Source organism: Setaria italica, chromosome IV, assembly GCF_000263155.2.
Source record: "Setaria italica strain Yugu1 chromosome IV, Setaria_italica_v2.0, whole genome shotgun sequence".
NCBI lineage: Eukaryota > Viridiplantae > Streptophyta > Magnoliopsida > Poales > Poaceae > Setaria > Setaria italica.
In genome coordinates, this window is record NC_028453.1 from 36,280,833 (window position 1) to 36,300,305 (window position 19,473).

At 42.1% G+C, this 19,473-nt stretch overlaps 2 protein-coding genes across 10 annotated transcripts; both read left to right on the forward strand.

Moving 5' to 3' along the window:
• Positions 1-240: 240 nt before the first annotated feature.
• On the forward strand, positions 241-11,148 carry LOC101780534 (cell division cycle and apoptosis regulator protein 1). Of its 2 annotated transcripts, none has more exons than XM_004966016.4 (23): positions 241-419; positions 553-703; positions 818-949; positions 2,943-3,239; positions 3,335-3,355; positions 3,440-3,501; positions 3,735-4,478; positions 4,581-4,626; positions 5,067-5,159; positions 5,260-5,315; positions 5,432-5,537; positions 5,966-6,180; positions 6,250-6,313; positions 6,936-7,109; positions 7,211-7,250; positions 7,323-8,260; positions 8,372-8,446; positions 8,561-8,635; positions 9,328-9,783; positions 9,987-10,229; positions 10,352-10,393; positions 10,486-10,548; positions 10,739-11,148. In XM_004966016.4, the coding sequence occupies exons 2-23, from the start codon at positions 629-631 to the stop codon at positions 10,826-10,828; spliced, it is 4,107 nt and encodes a 1,368-aa protein (XP_004966073.1). In that variant the 5' UTR covers positions 241-419; positions 553-628; the 3' UTR covers positions 10,829-11,148. The 2 variants fall into 2 exon arrangements, with proteins under 2 accessions (XP_004966073.1, XP_004966074.1); XM_004966017.4 differs by having other exon boundaries at positions 242-419; positions 7,211-7,241.
• A 1,443-nt stretch (positions 11,149-12,591) lies between these two features.
• On the forward strand, positions 12,592-17,873 carry LOC101781604 (pre-mRNA-splicing factor SLU7). 8 transcript variants are annotated; one of them, XR_002677485.1, is made up of 13 exons: positions 12,592-12,722; positions 13,340-13,503; positions 13,599-13,711; positions 13,935-14,342; positions 14,698-14,833; positions 14,953-15,252; positions 15,350-15,566; positions 15,996-16,099; positions 16,188-16,256; positions 16,369-16,459; positions 16,587-16,663; positions 16,731-16,811; positions 16,923-17,873. XR_002677485.1 is itself a non-coding variant. In XM_004966019.3 (10 exons), the coding sequence occupies exons 1-10, from the start codon at positions 12,707-12,709 to the stop codon at positions 16,444-16,446; spliced, it is 1,605 nt and encodes a 534-aa protein (XP_004966076.1). In that variant the 5' UTR covers positions 12,592-12,706; the 3' UTR covers positions 16,447-16,885. The 8 variants fall into 8 exon arrangements, 1 of the variants encoding a protein (XP_004966076.1); XR_002677486.1 differs by having other exon boundaries at positions 16,587-16,659; XR_002677481.1 differs by having other exon boundaries at positions 16,369-16,663.
• Positions 17,874-19,473: the final 1,600 nt, after the last annotated feature.

Consider the following 19,473-nt stretch of genomic DNA (forward strand, 5'->3'; position numbering starts at 1 on the left):
CGGCAGCCCGCCTGAATGCACTGCACGCGGTCAGAGTGCCGCACTGCCGCCCCCGACGTAGGATGAAAGGAAGCGACCCCAGCCAACGGTGGATCGTAGCCGTGGTGCTCGGAGAATCGACAGTATACCCAATCCAACGGCTAGAAATGATAGAAGTTACGACCACGTGGCTTTTGTAAAAAAACCGAGCAAAATAAAACGGAGCCTCGTCGTACAGGCCCATCAGGCTACACACCCCTATCTCGCGCTCGCCGAACCCCTCGCCCAAACCCTCCTCGTCGCCGCCGCCAACCCTCGCCGCCCTTCCGCCGGAGCGCCCTCGCCTCCGGCCGCCGACCCCGCTCTCGCCCCAGAGCCGCGGCGCGCGGGGGACCCGCTTCCATCCGACGCCATCAGGCTTCCTCCTCTTCCATCCCCAGGTAAACCCTAGCCCGTGTCGTGGGCACCGGATCGAATCTGTTGATTCCGGTGGTCGGATTGGATTGGATTCGTTCCAGCCTCGTTCTTCCTTGGTGCTGAAACATCTAGGATTTGCTTCTTCTCTTCCCGCAGGCGCTTGTTCGTGGGCGCGGAGTGTTTCGGCCGGGTCCTGTGGCCGCGCAGGAGCCCCTAGGCGGGCGCGTCTGCCATGTTTCCTTCGAAAGGGCCCAATCACTACGGGCAGCAGCCGCCATATGGCGGGCAGCAGCCGTACGGCCAAATCGTAAGGCTCTGAGGAATCCGTCTATGTTTGCCTTTGTTTGTTGTTCGATGCAGATTCCTTATCGATTATCACGTGTGTTCCTGCCGTTTTGGCTGGAATATTGCTCCATTGCAGCCTGGTAGCACTGGATTTACAGCCCCGGCAGCGGCGGGTGGTGCTGATGGTGGTCGGTTTGGTGCCCGTCCTGGACAGGGCACTGCTGCGCAGTACAGCGGGCCTTACGCTTCAGTGTATGGCGCGCAACAGGTGGTTATCTGTAACTGAAATTTGTGCCGTTATTTCCTTTTTCTAAAATCTAAGTCTATACGCAATTTATTGAACTTGATAGCATTATTTTTTAGTAATGCGATTGGCGTGTAACTTCTTTTTACGAGTTGTTGTTTGTGCTTTTTTTTGAAAGGAGTTGTCTCTTGTGCTGTGTGTATCAGTGAGGAACCTTGATTAAAGGAAAATAATAAAGGTTATAGGCCGCTAGTCCGATACTTTGGAATCTATTTATAGGGTCAAAGTGCCACAAAGTAACATGCGTTCTGGAGTTAGAATATTTGATGGATCAGTATGGACATTTGGGATGCACAAGATCTAAATTTGATCCGTGATCGAGACCGGTGGAGGGGATAGAATTATTGATTCCAGGTCAAGGTTATATTTGTGTGCTGGCTGAATTTATGTTGGCTTGCCTATCCTTCTTTCTATTCTGAATTGGAAATGCTCTGTTTATATTCCTTGTATATGCTGTCCTACTGGCAAAAATGGCAGTTTGGAATACACTAAGAAAACACATAATGTATTAATTTTTTTGGGTAGTTAGGTGCAAAAGATTATCTTCTGTTAGGATGAGGAAAAGCAACTGTCCTTCAATTCCAGTGATCGATAATGTCAGAACAGCCTGTGCAATAATTTAAGCAAAATGTGTATTAGATCCTACACTATTTCAGACAAGAACAGAAGCGAAGTTGGTTAGCCCTACTGTGTCATTGTTCTCATTTCTTTATTTCAGATATGTATATGTAGTCATGTATTAGGTTCCCCTGTTCCAGAACATGCAGGTCTTATGTTCTAGTTTTAAACTGCAGAAAAGCTTAACTATCCTCTGTCATTAACTTTTTGGTTGTTTTTGTACTTGATTTGCTCCCCAACAATTTAGAAGCAGAATTTTGTGGGGCTCGATGTTCTGTGCTTATGCAGGTTGGGGTCTGTATTTCAAAATCGCAACATGCTAGTCGATGTTTCATTCTATGTAGATGCGGACTATCACCTACCTTGCTTAGGAGGTTCCCAGGCCTCTTGACATAAAAGGTGATGCAGGGAAGAGCCTTCAACAGAGGGATGCATGGGGAAGGAGAGTTGGTGTCGGCCTGTCAGTCCATGCTGACTTGACTTCACCTACGTGGCCTTCAAACTGCCTAATCTGTCGCCTAGCCGTGCTGATTGGGGCCTAATAACAGTTGCCAACTGCCACCTAGTGCCTTGATGTTGCCATGGCAGGCTGATTTTTATAACAATGGTTTGACGGTATAATAAGGTCGAGGTTGCCATTATTTAAAGTAATTCAGCTATAAATAGAAAACTCCACCCTAGTTCCCCACTCCCATCCCAACTATCCTCTCTTTTGCAGCAGCTGCTTAGTACCGATTTTAGATCTGGATCTGTTTCGTTGTTCCTCGTCTGCAATTTCTTCTCTATCTTGGCCACTTGCAGATCTATATGAAGGATCTGGGTGATTGCAAGTTAAGTTGTTCCCATCTCTTTCTTCCCTGCCACCATGTGGTCATAGACATTGTTTTTGGTGGAATCGGGACTTTTAGGTGGTTTGGAGCCTGAATTATGATAGGCTAACTCCCGTTTAGCCTAGTCGATCAAGGTTAGGCAAAGGAAACAAGAATGCCCTAAGTATGTTGTTCATTGTGACCCTGCCTAACCTTTGATTGTGACATGAAACCATGTACGGGCCCATAGTAGCTTTTTTTTGCACAGCTATAACTAGCTTTTTCAAAACCATGAAACCAAGTTTGTACCATGAATATTGGCTGCTATGAAGGGATTCCTGCCAACTATTGATGTACGCTTTTGTTATTTCTGAATTGTGTAATTATGTTATGTCTAGCCCCCTGTTTAGTCATTCAAGTTACCAAAGCCAATCCCTGTTGGCAGCTTGTTTCAGCTGTTTAAGTCACTTCCTCATATGCCAATTTTGTTGCTGAATATCTCAACTGAACATCCTGATTCTTTTCAACAGGTTGGTGGACTTGGTGGAAAAGGTCCAGCTTCTTCAAGTCTTCCTAGCTTGACAACTCGTCCAACTTCGCTCTCCGAGTCATCCAAGTTCTCGTCTGCACCTGTGGGGTCTAGCCTGGCAAGACCAAATGATGACTATATGGCTGTGCGTGGATATGCACAGAAGCTAGACCAATATGGCACTGATTATACACTAGAGAGAAGGATGTATGGTGAACATTCTACTAATCTTGGTAGGAGAGATGGTCTCAGTGATTTGGATAGAAGGTATCCTGATCATATATCAGCTGGTCATCAGGTATCTCTCTCTCTCTCTCTGCCTGTTTTTCTTTGTCGTTTTTGCTCTAGATTTTAAATAACCATTCCGTTGTTGTAACTTTTATTTTCTCTCAGGTACATGACCATATGGAGCAGGTGAGAGTTTTATTTCCCTAATTATAAAACGCTGTTTTGTTCTTTGTGGTAGCATATTGTTCATTGTTCCTGTTAATTTTCTAGGGTTCATCGATGCGTCACCAGCAGCTCCTGAAAGGTCAGCTGCAGCCTGGATCTGATACGAGGTACACTATTGCAGTCAGGTTATATGAAATGAATACAGAATGTTGTTGATTATTATTATACTTGCTCTCGTGCATGAACAGGATAGTACATAAATTGAATGACTTTGCTGTTAGTTGGTTTTTGGTACTTCTCATTGATCTTCTTGGAAAACTAAATCAGTAGCAGTCATTTGTGTGTTTATCCTGCAACAGAACTTAGCGCATGCACTGAGTCTAGTATGCATTTCTGGCAGACAAGCCGATTACTTTGCAGGAAGGTCCGCTCCAATCCATCAGTCATCCCAGGAAATTGGTGCATATGGAAGAGTTGAAGCTGAGAGTCGCAACGTGTCCATTCTTGGGACTGCTCCGTATGGAAGACAACAGGCAGGCTCATTGTTGGAAGGAGCTCCAAGGACAAACATTGACAGCCTCTATGGACAAGGATCGTCAAGCACTGGCTATGGTGCAGGTCTGCCTCCTGGTCGTGATTATTCCTCAGGGAAAGGCCTGCTCCATCCATCTTCGGATCCGGACTACCGAGATAGCATCTTACCCCGCGTGCACCCAGGCATCTCCATGGTTGATGAACGTAGAGTTGATCGGATTGGTTATCGCCGTGAACTAGATATAAGAGATGAAGAGCGTAGAAGGGACCTAATGCTGGAAAGAGAGAAAGAGCTTGAATGGGAGCGGGAACGCGAGTTACGAGACTTGCGAGATCGTGAAAGAGAAAGAGAGCGTGAAAGGGAAAGGGACCGTGAAAGACTACTACGAGAACGTGAAAGAGAAAGGGAACGCGAACGTGAAAGAGAGCGTGAAAGAGAACGCCTTCGCGAGCGGCGGGAGAAGGAGAGAGAGCGGGATAGGAAGCACGCAGCTGATCCAAGGCGGGAGCACACTCCACCTAGAGTCCCTGGTGATCGACGGCGTTCTTCTTCTGTTAGATCTGAGAAGCCTGTGCGGCGAATTTCCCCTCGACGTGAAGCTGTGCATAGGTGGACTTCCATGTTTCTTCTGCAACTTTGTGGATGCAATAGGTTGCTGCTTCGTCTTTGGTGCAGCCTTTTAAACTAACATTTTCATTTGTTGTCCTGAAGGCATCGTTCACCTGTTAAAGAAATAAAGCGAGAATATATTTGCAAGGTAAACAGACAGCTGTGTTTGTCAGTGTATTGCAGAAATCAGTTGACACTGTTATTTCTTCCCTATCCTCCTTGATGCATTCCGATCTTAAGGTCACCTGGCTCTTGTCCATCTAGGCTTCTAGAGCTGGTGCTTTGTTGCTCCTTGCACACCTATCCTTCCTTTTGCCTTTCCAGTAGGCTCCTCTCTTCCTGGTACAAGATCTTTGCTGTCCTTTTCTTTTGATATGGAAATTCCCAACTCATTTGAAGAACATTCACGCCTTACCTCGATCATTGATTGCTCAAGAATAAATGATCATGCAGCCATGAATGTTTGCCTTCCTTTCTCTGTTCTTCCCTTAGGTTTCATCATTACATTTTTTTGTATGTACAGTTACGGGGGTTGTTTTAGTTTGCTCCCTTTTATGAACTTAATGCTAACTGTGATGTTATTTGCAGGTTCTTCCATTTCGCTTCGTGGATGATGAAAGGGATTATCTGTCCTTGACAAAACGATATCCCAGACTAGCAATTACTCCCGAATTTTCAAAGGTTTGGCATTGTGTCCATGATCTCCTGCTGCTGATCAATATTTAACATGGGATTGTGGTATTCACTCTCCTCTCCAATGTTTCCATTTACTGGTCTGCAGATTGTCTTGAACTGGGCTAAAGAAAACTTAAATCTTTCTCTGCACACACCAGTGAGGTACGCCTTTTATTGGGAATGCATTACTGCACATACATACTATTATACATGCTTGAAGTTCTCGTGCTTCCTATTATTTGCATAATTCTCACAATGTTGCAATTGCTGTAAAACAGTCTGGAGCATGATATCCATGATGCTGATGATAGTGCTGATGAAGGAGCAATATCTTCTGAGAAATCATCAAGCTCCAATACCCCAGCCACCATTTGGAATGCAAAGGTTTCTATCTACAGTTCTATGTTTCAATTTATGATTTTTTTTAAGTTGTACATGTTTCAATTTGTAGATCTGGTGATTAGCAGAAATAAACTGCTTATTTGGACTATGCTCATTATACTATTGTACATGGTATTGAATCTGCAGGAAACATATGGTGGTTTATTTTAGTATTGATGTTTTTCAAAACTGAGAACCATCTGTTATCACATGACATCAGTGCATAACTTTGCATGCTCGCTTATGTCTCCCAGGGCCTTAGAATGCCATTCCTTGTTTGGGTATTGCTATGCTTGACTTCTGCTTATCTTACGATTGACGATAGGCATCATGTTGATTAGCAAATTTTGCCTTTTGTACTTTTGAAGTAATAGAAATCATTTCCAAGTTACTATTTTGCTGCAGCGCTGCTTATACATGTGACTGTGCAGGTACTATTGATGAGTGGCATGAGCAAAGGTGCCTACGCTGACATAACTTCATTGAGAAGTAACGAGGAACGAGTTGTGAACTTGAACAATATCTTAAAATTTGCTGTATTCAAGAAGGATCGTTCTCTTTTTGCAATTGGGGGCCCTTGGAATGCAGCAATAGATGGTGGTGATCCGTCAGTTGACTGTTCTTGCTTGATTCGAACTGCCATTAGGTATGCCGTTATCAAACAAGGTATGATGAACAACTCGCAGTTGTACTGATATTTATCTAACTTGTACAGATGCGTTAAGGAGCTGGTTCAAGTTGATCTATCTAACTGCACCCACTGGAATCGTTTTGTTGAGGTACTTATGAATTTATTTCAAAGCACTTTCAAGAAACTTTTATGTACCACATGCTATCTTTTGAATGAAAAATATGCTTCTACCTGTTCCCACTACCCTTTCTCCTTGACAGTATTTATGTTGTTGTTGCCTAATTTTGCCAGTTCAATTAGTCTCAAACTCAAAACAATATTCCTGAAGTGTTATCTTCACTGCATCATATTCAGGATTAAGAAAGCCATTGCTGGAAACCTTTATTTCATTTTGCACTGGCATAATCATTATTTTCTAGTTACTAGTTAGGGACTGATACCAGAAAAGAGATATTTGGAGTTTTGGTCAAAGTTCAACTTACCAAGCCATGCCAAATCAAATCATTCATAAAAAATAGGAGTACATTGATTCATTTGCTAACTTGCTCTCTTCAATTATTTAATAAATACTGTCAAATACTTTTGCTTTCTTTCTATCCCTGATATCAACATTATCAAGTTTTTGCTGAAGTTCACCTGAAACAAAGCCGCAGCATACATATTATAGTATGATTGGTAAACTTGTGGGATACAACTGGCTGGGTTATTTTACCTTGTATCTGGTGTTATCTTTGATGGAATTTTAGCTGATCATATAAATAAACATGCAGGTCCACTACAATAGAATTGGCAAAGATGGACTCTTGAGTCATAAAGAAATTACTGTACTGTTTGTGCCAAATCTGTCGGAATGCGTGCCTTCAGTCGATATATGGAAGAATAACTGGATTGCATACAGAAAATCAAAGGCAGAAAGGGAACAGCTCACTATGAAAAAGGAAAAGGTTACTTTGTGCCATCTTGGCCCTTCAATTTTGTGAATATACTTTGTTTCTTTCTCTGGAATTCTTACTAAAGGTTTATATCCTTTGTTGCCTTGTTTCAGAGCCCTGTTGAGTTGAAAGAGCAGAAGCAAGGTTTGGAAGGTTCATTTTGAATTTTACTGAATTCTTTTTACATGTCATTGAGAGCAAAATGTAAGCCACATTTGTTAACAGTTTCAGGGGAGGTGAACAAGGGTAAAAGTATAGATGCTGATCTTTTAAAAGAGGGTGACGTTGGCTCCAGTGATATGAAAAATGAGAAAGTTGATGCTGATACTGATCGGCAAGATAAGGATGGAGAGGGTAAGGTTGATAAAGTTGAGGAACCCGTTGAGAAGATGGGTGGGGATGTTGAAGGAAAAACTACAGGTGGCTCCTCTGTTGACCATGCAGCTGGGGATAAAAAGCCCATAAAAAAGAAAGTAATAAAAAAGGTTATGAAAGTTGTACGGAAAAAGCCAGCCGCTGGAGCTTCAACTTCAGCTGATAAATCTTCTATTGAAGACAAGAATGTTGTAGCAGAATCTGCAAGCAAAACTGCAGAAGTGGGGCCGAATGAACAAAAAAGTGAGGATGCTGGAAAAGAACAGGAGGGAACTGGCATCAATCAGCAGCCTGAAGCAAAGAAAACCGGTAAGAAGAAAATAATTCGAAGGGTTGTTAAAAGAAAAGTTTCTGCTTCAGGGTCTCAGTTGACTGCCTCTGCTACACCTGCTGAAACGAGTAAGCAAGAAGCAGAAATTCAGCCAGAGAAAAAAATTGATAGTTCAACTGACGCTGGAAATTCTCAGACTAAGCTGCAAGAAGGGTCAAAAACTTCTATGGAAGATATCTCAAATCTGAAGAAAGAAGAGAAACCAGAGGAAAAGGAGACTGATCTCAGAAGTCCAAATGGGGATAAGGTTAATCACAAGGAAGCTATTGAACAAAAAGATACGAAAAAGGATGGAAAGAAGGAGAAGACAAAGGATGATAAAGAGAAGAATAGAGACCTCAAGATGGATCCAAAGCAAAAGCCACTCAATGAAATGAAAGAAAAGAAGAAGTCTGATGACCCCCCGAAATATCCAGGATTCATTCTTCAGGCAAAAAGGAGTAATAACGAATCTAAAGTATGGGTTACATGCTACATAATTTTCCTTTTTGTTCCATATAATGCTTCTATTCAAACATGCTCGTATGAATTGCCCTGGAGATCTTTATCAAAGCTTTCTGTTTTGCAGCTCCGTTCAACATCCCTTTCGTTGGATGGCCTCCTAGACTATACTGCCAAGGATATAGAGGAGTCGGTGTTTGAGGTCTGTATTCTGTAATTATCTGTTGCTTGTTAGTATTTCAACAAAGGCTAACCTGTGCACCTAGCTGATGCTCATGTGTATGCACACTGATCTGTTCTTCTATTCCCTTTTCAGCTTTCTTTGTTTGCTGAGTCGTTCAGTGAAATGCTTCAACACAGAATGGGTTGCGTTATCCTGTCTTTTCTTGAGGTACATTCTTTGTGCTCTGCAAATGCTTTAGATTAAGTGCCGAATAATTCTCTCCTTGTTTGATTCATCATTCTGAGACTTAATTGTACCATTGTATGATTTAAGAAGGCTATGGTGCTAAACTTTATACAAACATTGTAATTAGCAGCTTTTGGTGATTTATCATGCTTATCAGTTCTGGGGTGCTTAATCTTCTTTACTATAACTGTTGCTTAGTACTTAATAATTCAGTGTCAGTGGCTTTTCTCTGATTCTTTTTCTTAAGTTGTCTAATCTCACTTTGCGACTACAAGTGAGACTGAAGCTGCTCTTTTTAAGACAGCAACTCACTCGTGTTACTTGGACACAGACATGATTATATAACCTGGACATGCCAAATGTCACTCGGAATCTGAATCAGGTGTGGAGAATCCAACCTGGTGAATTTTTGTTCTCAGGTGCCTGGGTTACTGGTTTTTTTTCACTGTGGTACACTTGGCATTTGGTGCTGGTGCATTTATTATCTACTGGAAGTTTCAAGATTTTCTAATGTAGATTTACTGTTAGAAGCTGTTATATTTGATAAAATTAGGCTTATATATCACACTATACCACGCTAAATGCTGTTATTGCAACCAGACTTTACCCCCTTTATGTTTAGGGCCTTTTGGCACATTGATATGTTTCAACACATGATTTGTTTTTCTTCACAGAAACTGTACAAGCGTCATATTGTGAAGAGGAACCAACGTAAGCGCCAAAGAGAGGAAGATCTAAAGAAAGAAGAGAAGAAATCCTCAGAGAAGCGACCCAAGACAACTCAAGAGACTGTAACTGAAAGTGCTGATAATCCAGCGGGGGATGTTAAAATGACAAAAGAGGGTGATGAAAAGATGAGCCCAGATCATTCAGCAAGTGTCCATGATGAACAGTTAAAAGAGGGTCAGGTTAAAGTGGGCGCCGATCATCCGATGGCTAACCATGATGAACCAGCCAAAAAGGGTGAGGAAAAGATGAGCACTTCAGAAGCTGCTCCCAATGAACCTGAAGCTGATACAAAGATGGATGAGGAAGATCCTGAATATGAGGAAGATCCTGAAGAAATAGAAATATATGAAGATGATGAGGACATGGATGATGCTCATGCTGAAGCACCAATTGCAGAACAGGTCCCCCCCCCCCCCCCCCCTCCTTCTCAGCATTTTTTTGCAATATGCACTGATTCAGCTTTTCATGGTTCCCTTAAAATCCACGATAAGTTTTTTTTTATATGTTAAGATTCAACTTTATACAAGAGGTTTACAAAGCTAGGGCATGGAACCAACTATTCCTAATCTTTGTCGGTGTGGCACCTCATTTTCTTATGACACAGAACGAAGATAACACAAAAGACAAAGAGGCTAAGCCAGAAGTAGCTGCAGAAGATAGTGGAAACAACAAAACAACGAAGGAGCCTGAATCGGAAAATATCACTAATATCCATGAAAAAACTGCTTCAGTGGAGGAAAAGCAGACTACAGCAGAGAAAGGAGACTCGGTGGAAGGTGGAGAAAAGGTAGTTAGTAAGGAGGTTAAGCCAGCAAAAGATGAGGTGGTTGATAAGGACCTATTGCAGGTAATTTTTTTGTACTGATGCACTGGAGACATTGAGAGTGGTAAAACAAATTATATATAATTTCTTTGCATAAATCCCAGCATATATCGCTGTCGTGATTGTTTTCTCTCTCCATCTTATAGGCCTTTAGGTACTTTGACCAAAACAGAGCAGGATATATCAAGGTAACATTCAATCAATGCACCACTATTTCAAAATCAATTCCTTTTTTTATTCTGGTGGTTACAGTTGCACTATCGTTATTTCACAACTGCAGGTGGATGATTTAAAATGCATTCTTCACAACTTGGGGAAGTTTTTATCAAGCAGGGATGTGAAGGTAAGATATTCGATTCTGTTATTTAGAACACCCTCCCCAGCCTCATAACCCTTTTCCGTTGTTGAATGCTACAAATCTTTTGGCAGTTCAACATAGCTTCCTCTGGAGAAACATTTAGGATGATTCTGTTTGTTGTTATTCTCAATTTGTCATGGCTGTTTGACAATGGCGTGCTGTTTTCTGTCTCCAGGACTTGGTTCAAATTGCTCTTATTGAGAGCAATTCTTCAAGGGACAACCGCATAATCTATCCAAAGCTTGTGAAGATAGTTGACCTGTGATCTGGAGCTGCTTTGACACCTATCTGCATTTTTGAAGTTAACTATGCGATGACGATCACCTGAGAAGTCAGCTGTGATGAACTATTTTCATTACTTATAAAGGAGTTGACTTCTGTTTTTCTGATTTCTTGTTTGAATAGAACTATTTTGTTTATGGTTGAATGATTATTTTCTACTTTTTTTAATGTGAAATTATCTTATCATAAACTTGTTTATGGTTGAAGTAGCTGCATCTTGGGAAATCGCAGTTCATAAATGCGTGCACCTGAGGGAAAAAGAACTTTGAAATAATGCTTATTGGTGCCATGGTCTTGTGTCGTTTTAGCTCTACATTTCACAAGTTCAAAGTTGTTTCAATTGCGTCCGGTTCCGCGGAACAGGATGGCCGCTTTGTTTGACCATTCTCCAAAGCTTGTTGCGGTGCTTTCTGGATTCGTAGCATGCTCTCTTTTCTTAAAAAAGAAATGTTTGAACAATTGAACTAGCGATTTAGGCGCAGAGTGGCGGTGTTTGAAATCTTTTAACGTCTCCAAGCAAGGCCTCTACTAAAAAAAAGAGGCCGGTTAGTGGTTAGAGCAGGGAGGTGACATTAATCCTCGCGGTTGGATAGGAAGAATGTGTCCACACCCGCCGCTGGAGGCATTGTGCCGGAACTTTTATGCTGTTGTCGTTTAACCCGGTCAATTATTTTTCGAACCGGCGCCACACTAGGAGCCATGGGCCGAGCTTACTCCGGCGGGCTCAGTCCGGACCCCATTTGCTCATGCCTACTACTTTCACATGTACAGATTTGTGAGGATTTATTGTTCCTATTTAGATCTTTCAAGCACTTAGACATAACAGGTTAGTGAACACCACTTTTACTCGTATGCAGTGTGCACCCTCATTCCTTAGAATATTAACACGAAGAACTGGAAACTGAAACTGGAAAGTATAGTATAATGAGAAATATTATCATATTACCTGAGCTATTTAGCCTCCTTATTGTATTTGGATCCATAATATAAGTAGCATTTTGTATTCGTTGATGAATGTTCACCAAAAGTTTAGTCCTAGAAAGCTGATCGTCTATCCTCTGCTCCCTCCGTCCACAAATACAAGCATTTTAAAATATTGACAGGGTCTTCAATATACTACTTTGACACCATATCTGTAGAAGTAAAATGTTTCAAATCAAACAAGTTATATATATTATAATAGTTGGTTTAATAACGTCATTTATATGTTAGTAATCTTTATAAATCTTTTATTATTGATACTCAAAATTAACCCCTTTTTATTTCCAAGAAACCCAGAAATGCTTATATTTGTCGGGGAGGAGCCGTTTATTTAGGCTAAGCTACATGAGTTCGAATGGGATAAACGGTCAACTAAACGGACGACCTATTCACTGTAATGTGAGCATCTCCAGTGAATTTATTAATCTTAAGACTAAGCTGTATATATGTTTAAAGAGAAAATGGTTGGAAAAAATGACGGTGGAAAGTATAAAAAATAATCAGATCAGCCGGTAAACAAAGTACCAACAACTATCGTGGGTACTTTTAAACTATTGTAAAGAGAGCTCGGGTTAAAAAAGAAGTTCAGTGGCGATGGAAAATTAGAGCCACTCGCCAGCAGCTGGTGACCCCAACCATCAGTCGCATCGGGCGGTGGACGGGCACCGTGCTGCTCCCAGATACCAGAATATACCGATCCAACGACGCAGGAGTTAGCTGACAGCAGAGGACCCAAGGGGTCGCTCGACCTTCTTCTAGCAGCATCCACGACAGGAAAAGGACAAAAAAAAGGAAGTGGCGGTTCTCCTGCCTGAGCCGTATCCTCCCCCTCCCCTGAACCGCCGGCCGGCGACGAGGCGAAGAAGCGAGGAGCGGAGCAATGGCAACCGCCTCAGGTGAGCACCCGCCACCCATTGTACAACCTGGAACCCTCCGTTCTCTCGTCCGTCGCCGTCCTGTGGCGGCTGCTTGGGCCGGCCCCGGGCCCGGCGGCGCCGAGGAATGCGGCGGAGGTTGTCGTCGCTCCTAGTGTCCACGTGATCAGTTCATGTGGTTCCTAGTACAGTTCAGCCGCTCAATCAATCTATCGAGTGGCGGGTAGCGCGTTGCGTCGTAAGAGGTTCCGTCCGTCGAGGGGGGTTCGCGGGACGGCTTGGGGTCTCACAGACCTTCGGTCGGTAGGCTTTGATTTGGGGCCGTGCTGTTTTGGGAAGGGTACGTCGCGTGGGATTTTAAGAGATTTCGGTTAATGCCTGTGGCATTGGTTCGCTCTGGTACCTGCATTTTGTTTATTATATTATTAAAAGGATCAAATGTGAACCCCCAAAAAGAGTGTACCAAAAGATGGAATGTGATTTCTTTTTCACCATGAAGGTGGCACTTGGTGCCAAATGGAGGTTACATCTTTGGTTTTTGCTACCATCATGGAAGAATCACACTATGTAATTGCAAGAAAACATATCCTGGGCGGCGCAAAGGGATTCTCTAAGAATTTATGTACATTGTTCTGCAGTGTCTTTCAAGTCGCGAGAGGATCACAGGAAGCAACTTGAATTGGAGGAAGCACGGAAAGCCGGTCTTGCTCCTGCAGAGGTCGATGAAGATGGAAAGGAGATTAATCCTCACATTCCACAGTATATGTCCTCTGCCCCATGGTATCTTAATTCAGAGAAGCCCGTGAGTTTCTGAACTGGATTGTTTTTTTTATATAACTATCTTCTGCTGCGGAGTAGGATTTAGATGTTTCTCACGTTCTTTTCTCAATTGTTCAGAGTTTAAAACATCAACGGAAATGGAAGTCAGATCCAAACTACACCAAGTCATGGTATGATAGGGGTGCAAAAATATTCCACGCCAATAAATACAGAAAAGGTGCTTGCGAAAAGTAAGTTAAATCTTCTGGTGCAATCTATTCACACACAATTTATTTGTACCTGTGCAATTTTTTAGGAGAAAACATCTTCTATAGTCACTCCTTATCATAATCTGCCCGAACTGGGTTTAGGACTCATATAAGTTCCATAGTGGATTTATCTTTTTTTTTTCTTTTGCCACCTGTTTTTCTTAAAATATTATTTTACTAACCTTGTGTCCATTCGTTGCTGTAGCTGCGGAGCTATGACTCATGATAAGAAGTCATGCATGGAACGGCCTCGAACAGTGGGAGCTAAATGGACTAATATGCAAATAGCTCCTGATGAGAAGGTGGAGTCATTTGAACTAGATTATGATGGGAAACGTGACCGGTGGAATGGTTATGATCCATCGACCTACACCCGTGTTATTGCGGAGTATGAAGCTAGAGAAGAGGCAAGGAAAAAATACCTAAAAGAACAGCAGCTCAAAAAACTTGAAAAGAATGGTAACCAGGATGACAATGATGTGGGCAGTGATGAGGATACAGAGGATGGCCTGAAGATAGATGAGGCTAAAGTTGATGAGAGCAATCAAATGGATTTTGCTAAGGTGGAGAAGCGTGTGCGTACCACAGGTGGTGGAAGCACTGGAACTGTGAGGTAAATATGCTCGAGAAAGGTGAAAAAAAGAGCTTGCATATCACTATGATATCTGTAAATGCAAAAGATTGGGTAATCTAAGAACTCAAGGTGCTATGGGATAGTATACTCATTTTGTTGTTATACTTCTACTGTTATTTCTTCCTCCTCGTTTGCATTAGGGGATTGCTCCAGAAATTTGCAGGACCTAGCTTAAATTGGATCTAAACCTGCTATACTTTTTCTGTCACCTAACTTTGAGAAATCTCAAAAGAGGGGGAGGATGTTTCTTACCTGACATACAAAGTTTAGTAAAGTCAAGTACATAAGTTGTTTAATGCTATTTTGGTTCTTATGCCGTAAATATTCCATCCAGGAACTTGCGCATCAGAGAAGACACAGCCAAATACCTTCTAAACCTCGATGTAAATTCCGCATATTATGATCCAAAGACTCGTTCAATGCGTGAAGATCCTTTGCCAGATATGGACCCCAACGAAAAATTCTATGTGGTAAGTGTTGCATAATATGGGTCAATGAAGGCTCTGCACCAAACTAACTTTAACTTGCAATATCATTTATTCACTTGGATTTGTATTTAATATTGTTGCCATGATTTACTGTAACACAGGGAGACAACCAAAACAGGCTTAGTGGACAAGCTCTGGAGTTCAAGCAACTCAATCTCCATGCCTGGGAAGCTTTTGAAAAGGGACAGGACATCCACATGCAGGCAGCACCATCCCAGGCTGAATTACTGTACAAGAGTTTCAAGATTAAGAAAGAGAAATTGAAGTCTGAAACAAAGGAGAAAATTATGGATAAGTATGGGAATGCTGCTTCTGAAGAACCACTACCCCGGGAGCTTCTTCTTGGACAAAGCGAGAGAGAGATTGAATATGATCGGACTGGTCGTATAATTAAAGGGCAGGTTTGTTTTACTCATTTTTAATATTTTGGACCATTCTCTAATGACTATAAGGCAATTGTTAGGTTATTCATTGTCATTGTGTACTGTTTATCTGCAGGATACATCTGTTCCTAAGAGCAAGTATGAAGAAGATGTCTACATTAATAACCACACGAGTGTTTGGGGTTCATGGTGGAAGGATCATCAGTGGGGCTATAAATGCTGCAAGCAGACTATCAAGAACAGTTACTGCACAGGTTTGGCTGGAATTGAGGCTGCTGAAGCTTCAGCAGATTTGATGAAAGCAAACATGGCACGGAAGGAGGCTGCAGAAGGTAGGTCTTCATGTGTTATTTTTTGAGGAGGATAACAGGCCTTTCTTGGGTTCCCTTTTTCTTATTGTTGGTACATTTGAAGATCTACTATCAGATTTCTCACAAGTCACAATAGACATTTTTATGCCTTCTTTATACATTTTTCCCTCCATTTTTCTTTGGTGCCTTGGAAAACACTTTTATACACAGCAGAAATCATGATTAAACTAACATGGGAAGATGGAAACGTGCAAACAAATATTGGAATTTTTACTGTTAATTGTTTTCACCAAACAATGAATTTGGATATTCAGGAATATCATGCTGCTTGATATACCTTCTTTTGGAACTTGTTCCAACAATTTTTTGATTATACTATCTTTATCTCGTGATTGGCTATCTTAACATATGTCACATCCGTGTTTCATCTGAAAAACTTTAATAATGCAGAGGAGCCTGTACAACATGAAGAGAGACGGCTTGCCACTTGGGGAACTGATGTCCCTGATGATCTTGTTCTTGACAAAAAGAAGCTTGCTGAGTCTTTAAAGAAGGTAAGCATTACTTCCTTGTCAATTGACATTTCAGTGCCTGTTGTTTTTTGATCATTCATTTATAACTCAAATCTGATTTCATGTGTAGGAGGATGAAAGGAGACGAGAGGAGAGGGATGAAAGGAAGAGAAAGTATAATGTCAAGTGGAATGATGAGGTACTTCTCGTTTTCTGCATCACCTGTTGTTAGCCACATAACAGTATAGCACCCCTGCACTTGCCTGCTTGTATATCAAATGCCTTAGTTACTGATCAAGTTGCCTACGTAGGTCACCGCGGAGGACATGGAAGCCTACCGTATGAAGAAAATCCACCATGACGATCCGATGAAAGATTTTCTTCATTGAACAGCAGGCTTGTGTATGTGATATAACTAATAAGCATGTTGTTGTCGGTTATAATGATTGTGCTTTGAATTCTGCATGTCAGCATCGTGTTTCTGGTAGTCTGAGCTCCGTTTGTGCTGTTTCTGTCACTGGAAAATTAGAGGTGGTACTGTGATGGATGGAACTGCAATATGGAATTTGCACACCATGTCAATGATACTTTTGGGCATGAAAGTAGGTATTTACTCTAATTAACTCCCATTCTACAGTTTTGAATTATAATAGTTCCTGTCTCTTCGTTTCAGATGGGACAGCAAGACTAGCGCTTGGATATTTGTTGGGGATTGGTATGCAGTCCACCTGGACCTGAAACAAGAAACATCATTGTAAATTTTGTGCATCAACATTTTCCTTCTCGTTTAAATTGGATGAAGTTACAATCAGGTTTAGACCTCTTAAACTAAATCAAGTACTACATTTGAAATCTCGCTATCCAGATGCAAAGCTTATCATTGGTAGCTCAGAGGTGGGAATCAACCTCGTCGGTGCTGCATCCCTATACGCCTCTCCCTAGCCACGTCCCTCGTTCCTCATGGCGCCGCCCAAGCTTGCGGAGCTTGACCATGACAGGGAGGCTGGCAAAACTCGTTAGCAACTGGGAGTTTGAAGCTGGCAAGCGTTTCCAAGATAAGGTTCTTGTTTCTCTCAACTCTCCAGTTCATCATCCTTCCTCCTCCACTTGTGGATCCTTCTTGCTGCTTGCGGTTTTCTGGCGGTACACCTTCAGGCTGACAGAGGAGACGGTCAGTTTGGCTCTTCATGCTTGTCTTGGTGGAACACCGGCTGGTTTTCATGTGTCATATGTGCAAGATAGGCATTTTCGCTTTGTGCTTTCCTGCAAGCAAGTTGGTTTCATGGTGTGCGACCTCAAGAGAATTATCACAGATTCTTTTGATGTTTACTTTCACCTCTGGAGGGATGGAGGGGATTCTTGGGTTCGTGAAGAAAGAAGATGGTTAAGAGAAGAAGCTCTCAGCTGGAAAGAAGTCTCGTACAGGAAAAAGAAGAAAGCCCCCCATGGGAGGAGGGTCACTTTTGGATATCCTATTGTGCAAGAATCACCAGAGAAGTCCAACTCGAAGAATGCTGACCAGCAAGCAAGGGTCATCAAGATTGGCAGTTTTGAATGCAGAATTCCTGAGCATTATCCCACGTCTGCAAGTCCTGAAGGTAACTGTCACAAAGAGAAAAGGACTTCTGCAAGCTCCCTGGACGACATTCATGGTGGATCAACCAGCCAAGAGCGAGAGGTTGAAGATGACATTCAAATTGGAAGGGTTTTTGGTAAATCTCAAGCATGATCTTCGCGTTAACTCCTTGGTCGGGCATACTGTTAACAAAACTAAGGGCCTGTTTGGGTCCCAGGAGATAAACTTTAGTCCATGTCACATCGGATGTTTGATACTAATTAGAGGTATTAAATATAGGCTAATTACAAAACTAATTGCACATGGAGGCTAATAGGCTAATTACAAAACTAATTGCACAGATGGAGGCTATTCGCGAGACGAATCTAGTAAGTTTAATTAGTTCATGATTTAACAATGTGGTGCTACAGTAACCATTTGCTAATGATGGATTAATTAGGTTTAATAGATTCGTCTCGCAAATTAGTCCAGGATTTCTACAATTAGTTTTATAATTAGCATCCGAATATTTAATGTAGCAAGGGTTAATGTATGCCCCTAAGCATGTGCCTCCTTCTGAGCCTGCCAGTGCAACTTCCAAGAGGGCTGTGCCTCATAATATAACTTGGTATGCTTTAGACCTGGTTTAGTTACTCTTGCTTATTTTTAGCACCCGTCGTATTGAATGTTTAGATACTAATTAGGAGTATTAAAGGTAGATTATTTACAAAACCCATTACATAAGTGGAGGTTAAATGACGAGACGAATCTAAAGCCTAATTAGTCCATGATTTGACAATGTGTTGCTACAGTAAACATTTGCTAATGATGGATTGATTAGGCTTAATAGATTTGTCTCACCGTTTAGCCTCCACTTATGTAATGAGTTTTGTAAATAGTCTGCGTTTAATACTCCTAATTAGTATCTAAACATTTGATGTGACACGTGCTAAAAATAAGCAAAGTAACCGAGCGCCTCCTTAATTGCCTCGGTAGAGGGCATATTGCTCGTAAATGCAAAGATGTAATTAGGTGCTTTTTTTGCTTTTAATATGGTCACGGGGCCCGAGGCTGTTTTCGGCGGCTTTGAAGTCGGCTCTTTACTTTGGGCCTTGTTTAGTTGGCCAATTTGGGAGGTGCCAAATTACTGTTACAGCACTGTAGCACACTGTAGCGTTTCGTGTTTCGTTTGTATTTGTGAATTATTGTCCAAATATTGACTAATTAGGCTCAAAAGATTCGTCTCGCAAAGTACAACAAAACTGTGCAATTACTTTTTAATTTCATCTACATTTAGTACTCCATGCATGTACCGTAAGTTTGATGTGATGGGGAATCTTCTTTTTGCATAGTGTCAAAGTTGGAAGTTGGGAGTAACTAAACATGGCCTTGGATTCCCAAGCCTGTGAGGCCCAATCTTGAAACGCCCAACTCTGTACCCGAAGAGGTAGCTCACGTTAACTCTGTTGTTTCCCGACTCATCAGCTACCCCTTTGCCTTCACCTCTGTTCGCTCCTAACCCCTCATCTCCTCTGCCCTCCTCCCAACACGCTGACCCCCCTCACCACAGCGCCACTACTCTCCCTACCTCTGCTGCTGACAGCCCTGAGCTCTCCACCTTCCATACCTCTGCTGGTGCCGACCCTGAGTTGAGTGAAATGGCAAACTTCCCTGCTGATCCAGAGCACTACATTCCCCTGGGGATGGAAGAAGAAGATGGAGGCCTAGGAAGAAGAATCCGAGCTACTGTTTCTCTGGCCGGCAATCCGGTCAAGAGGCATGAGGAGTTCATGATTGCCACTACGGAAGAGATCCTGTCGCCTGCACAGAAGCTTGCCCTGATGCATGACATCAGGGATTA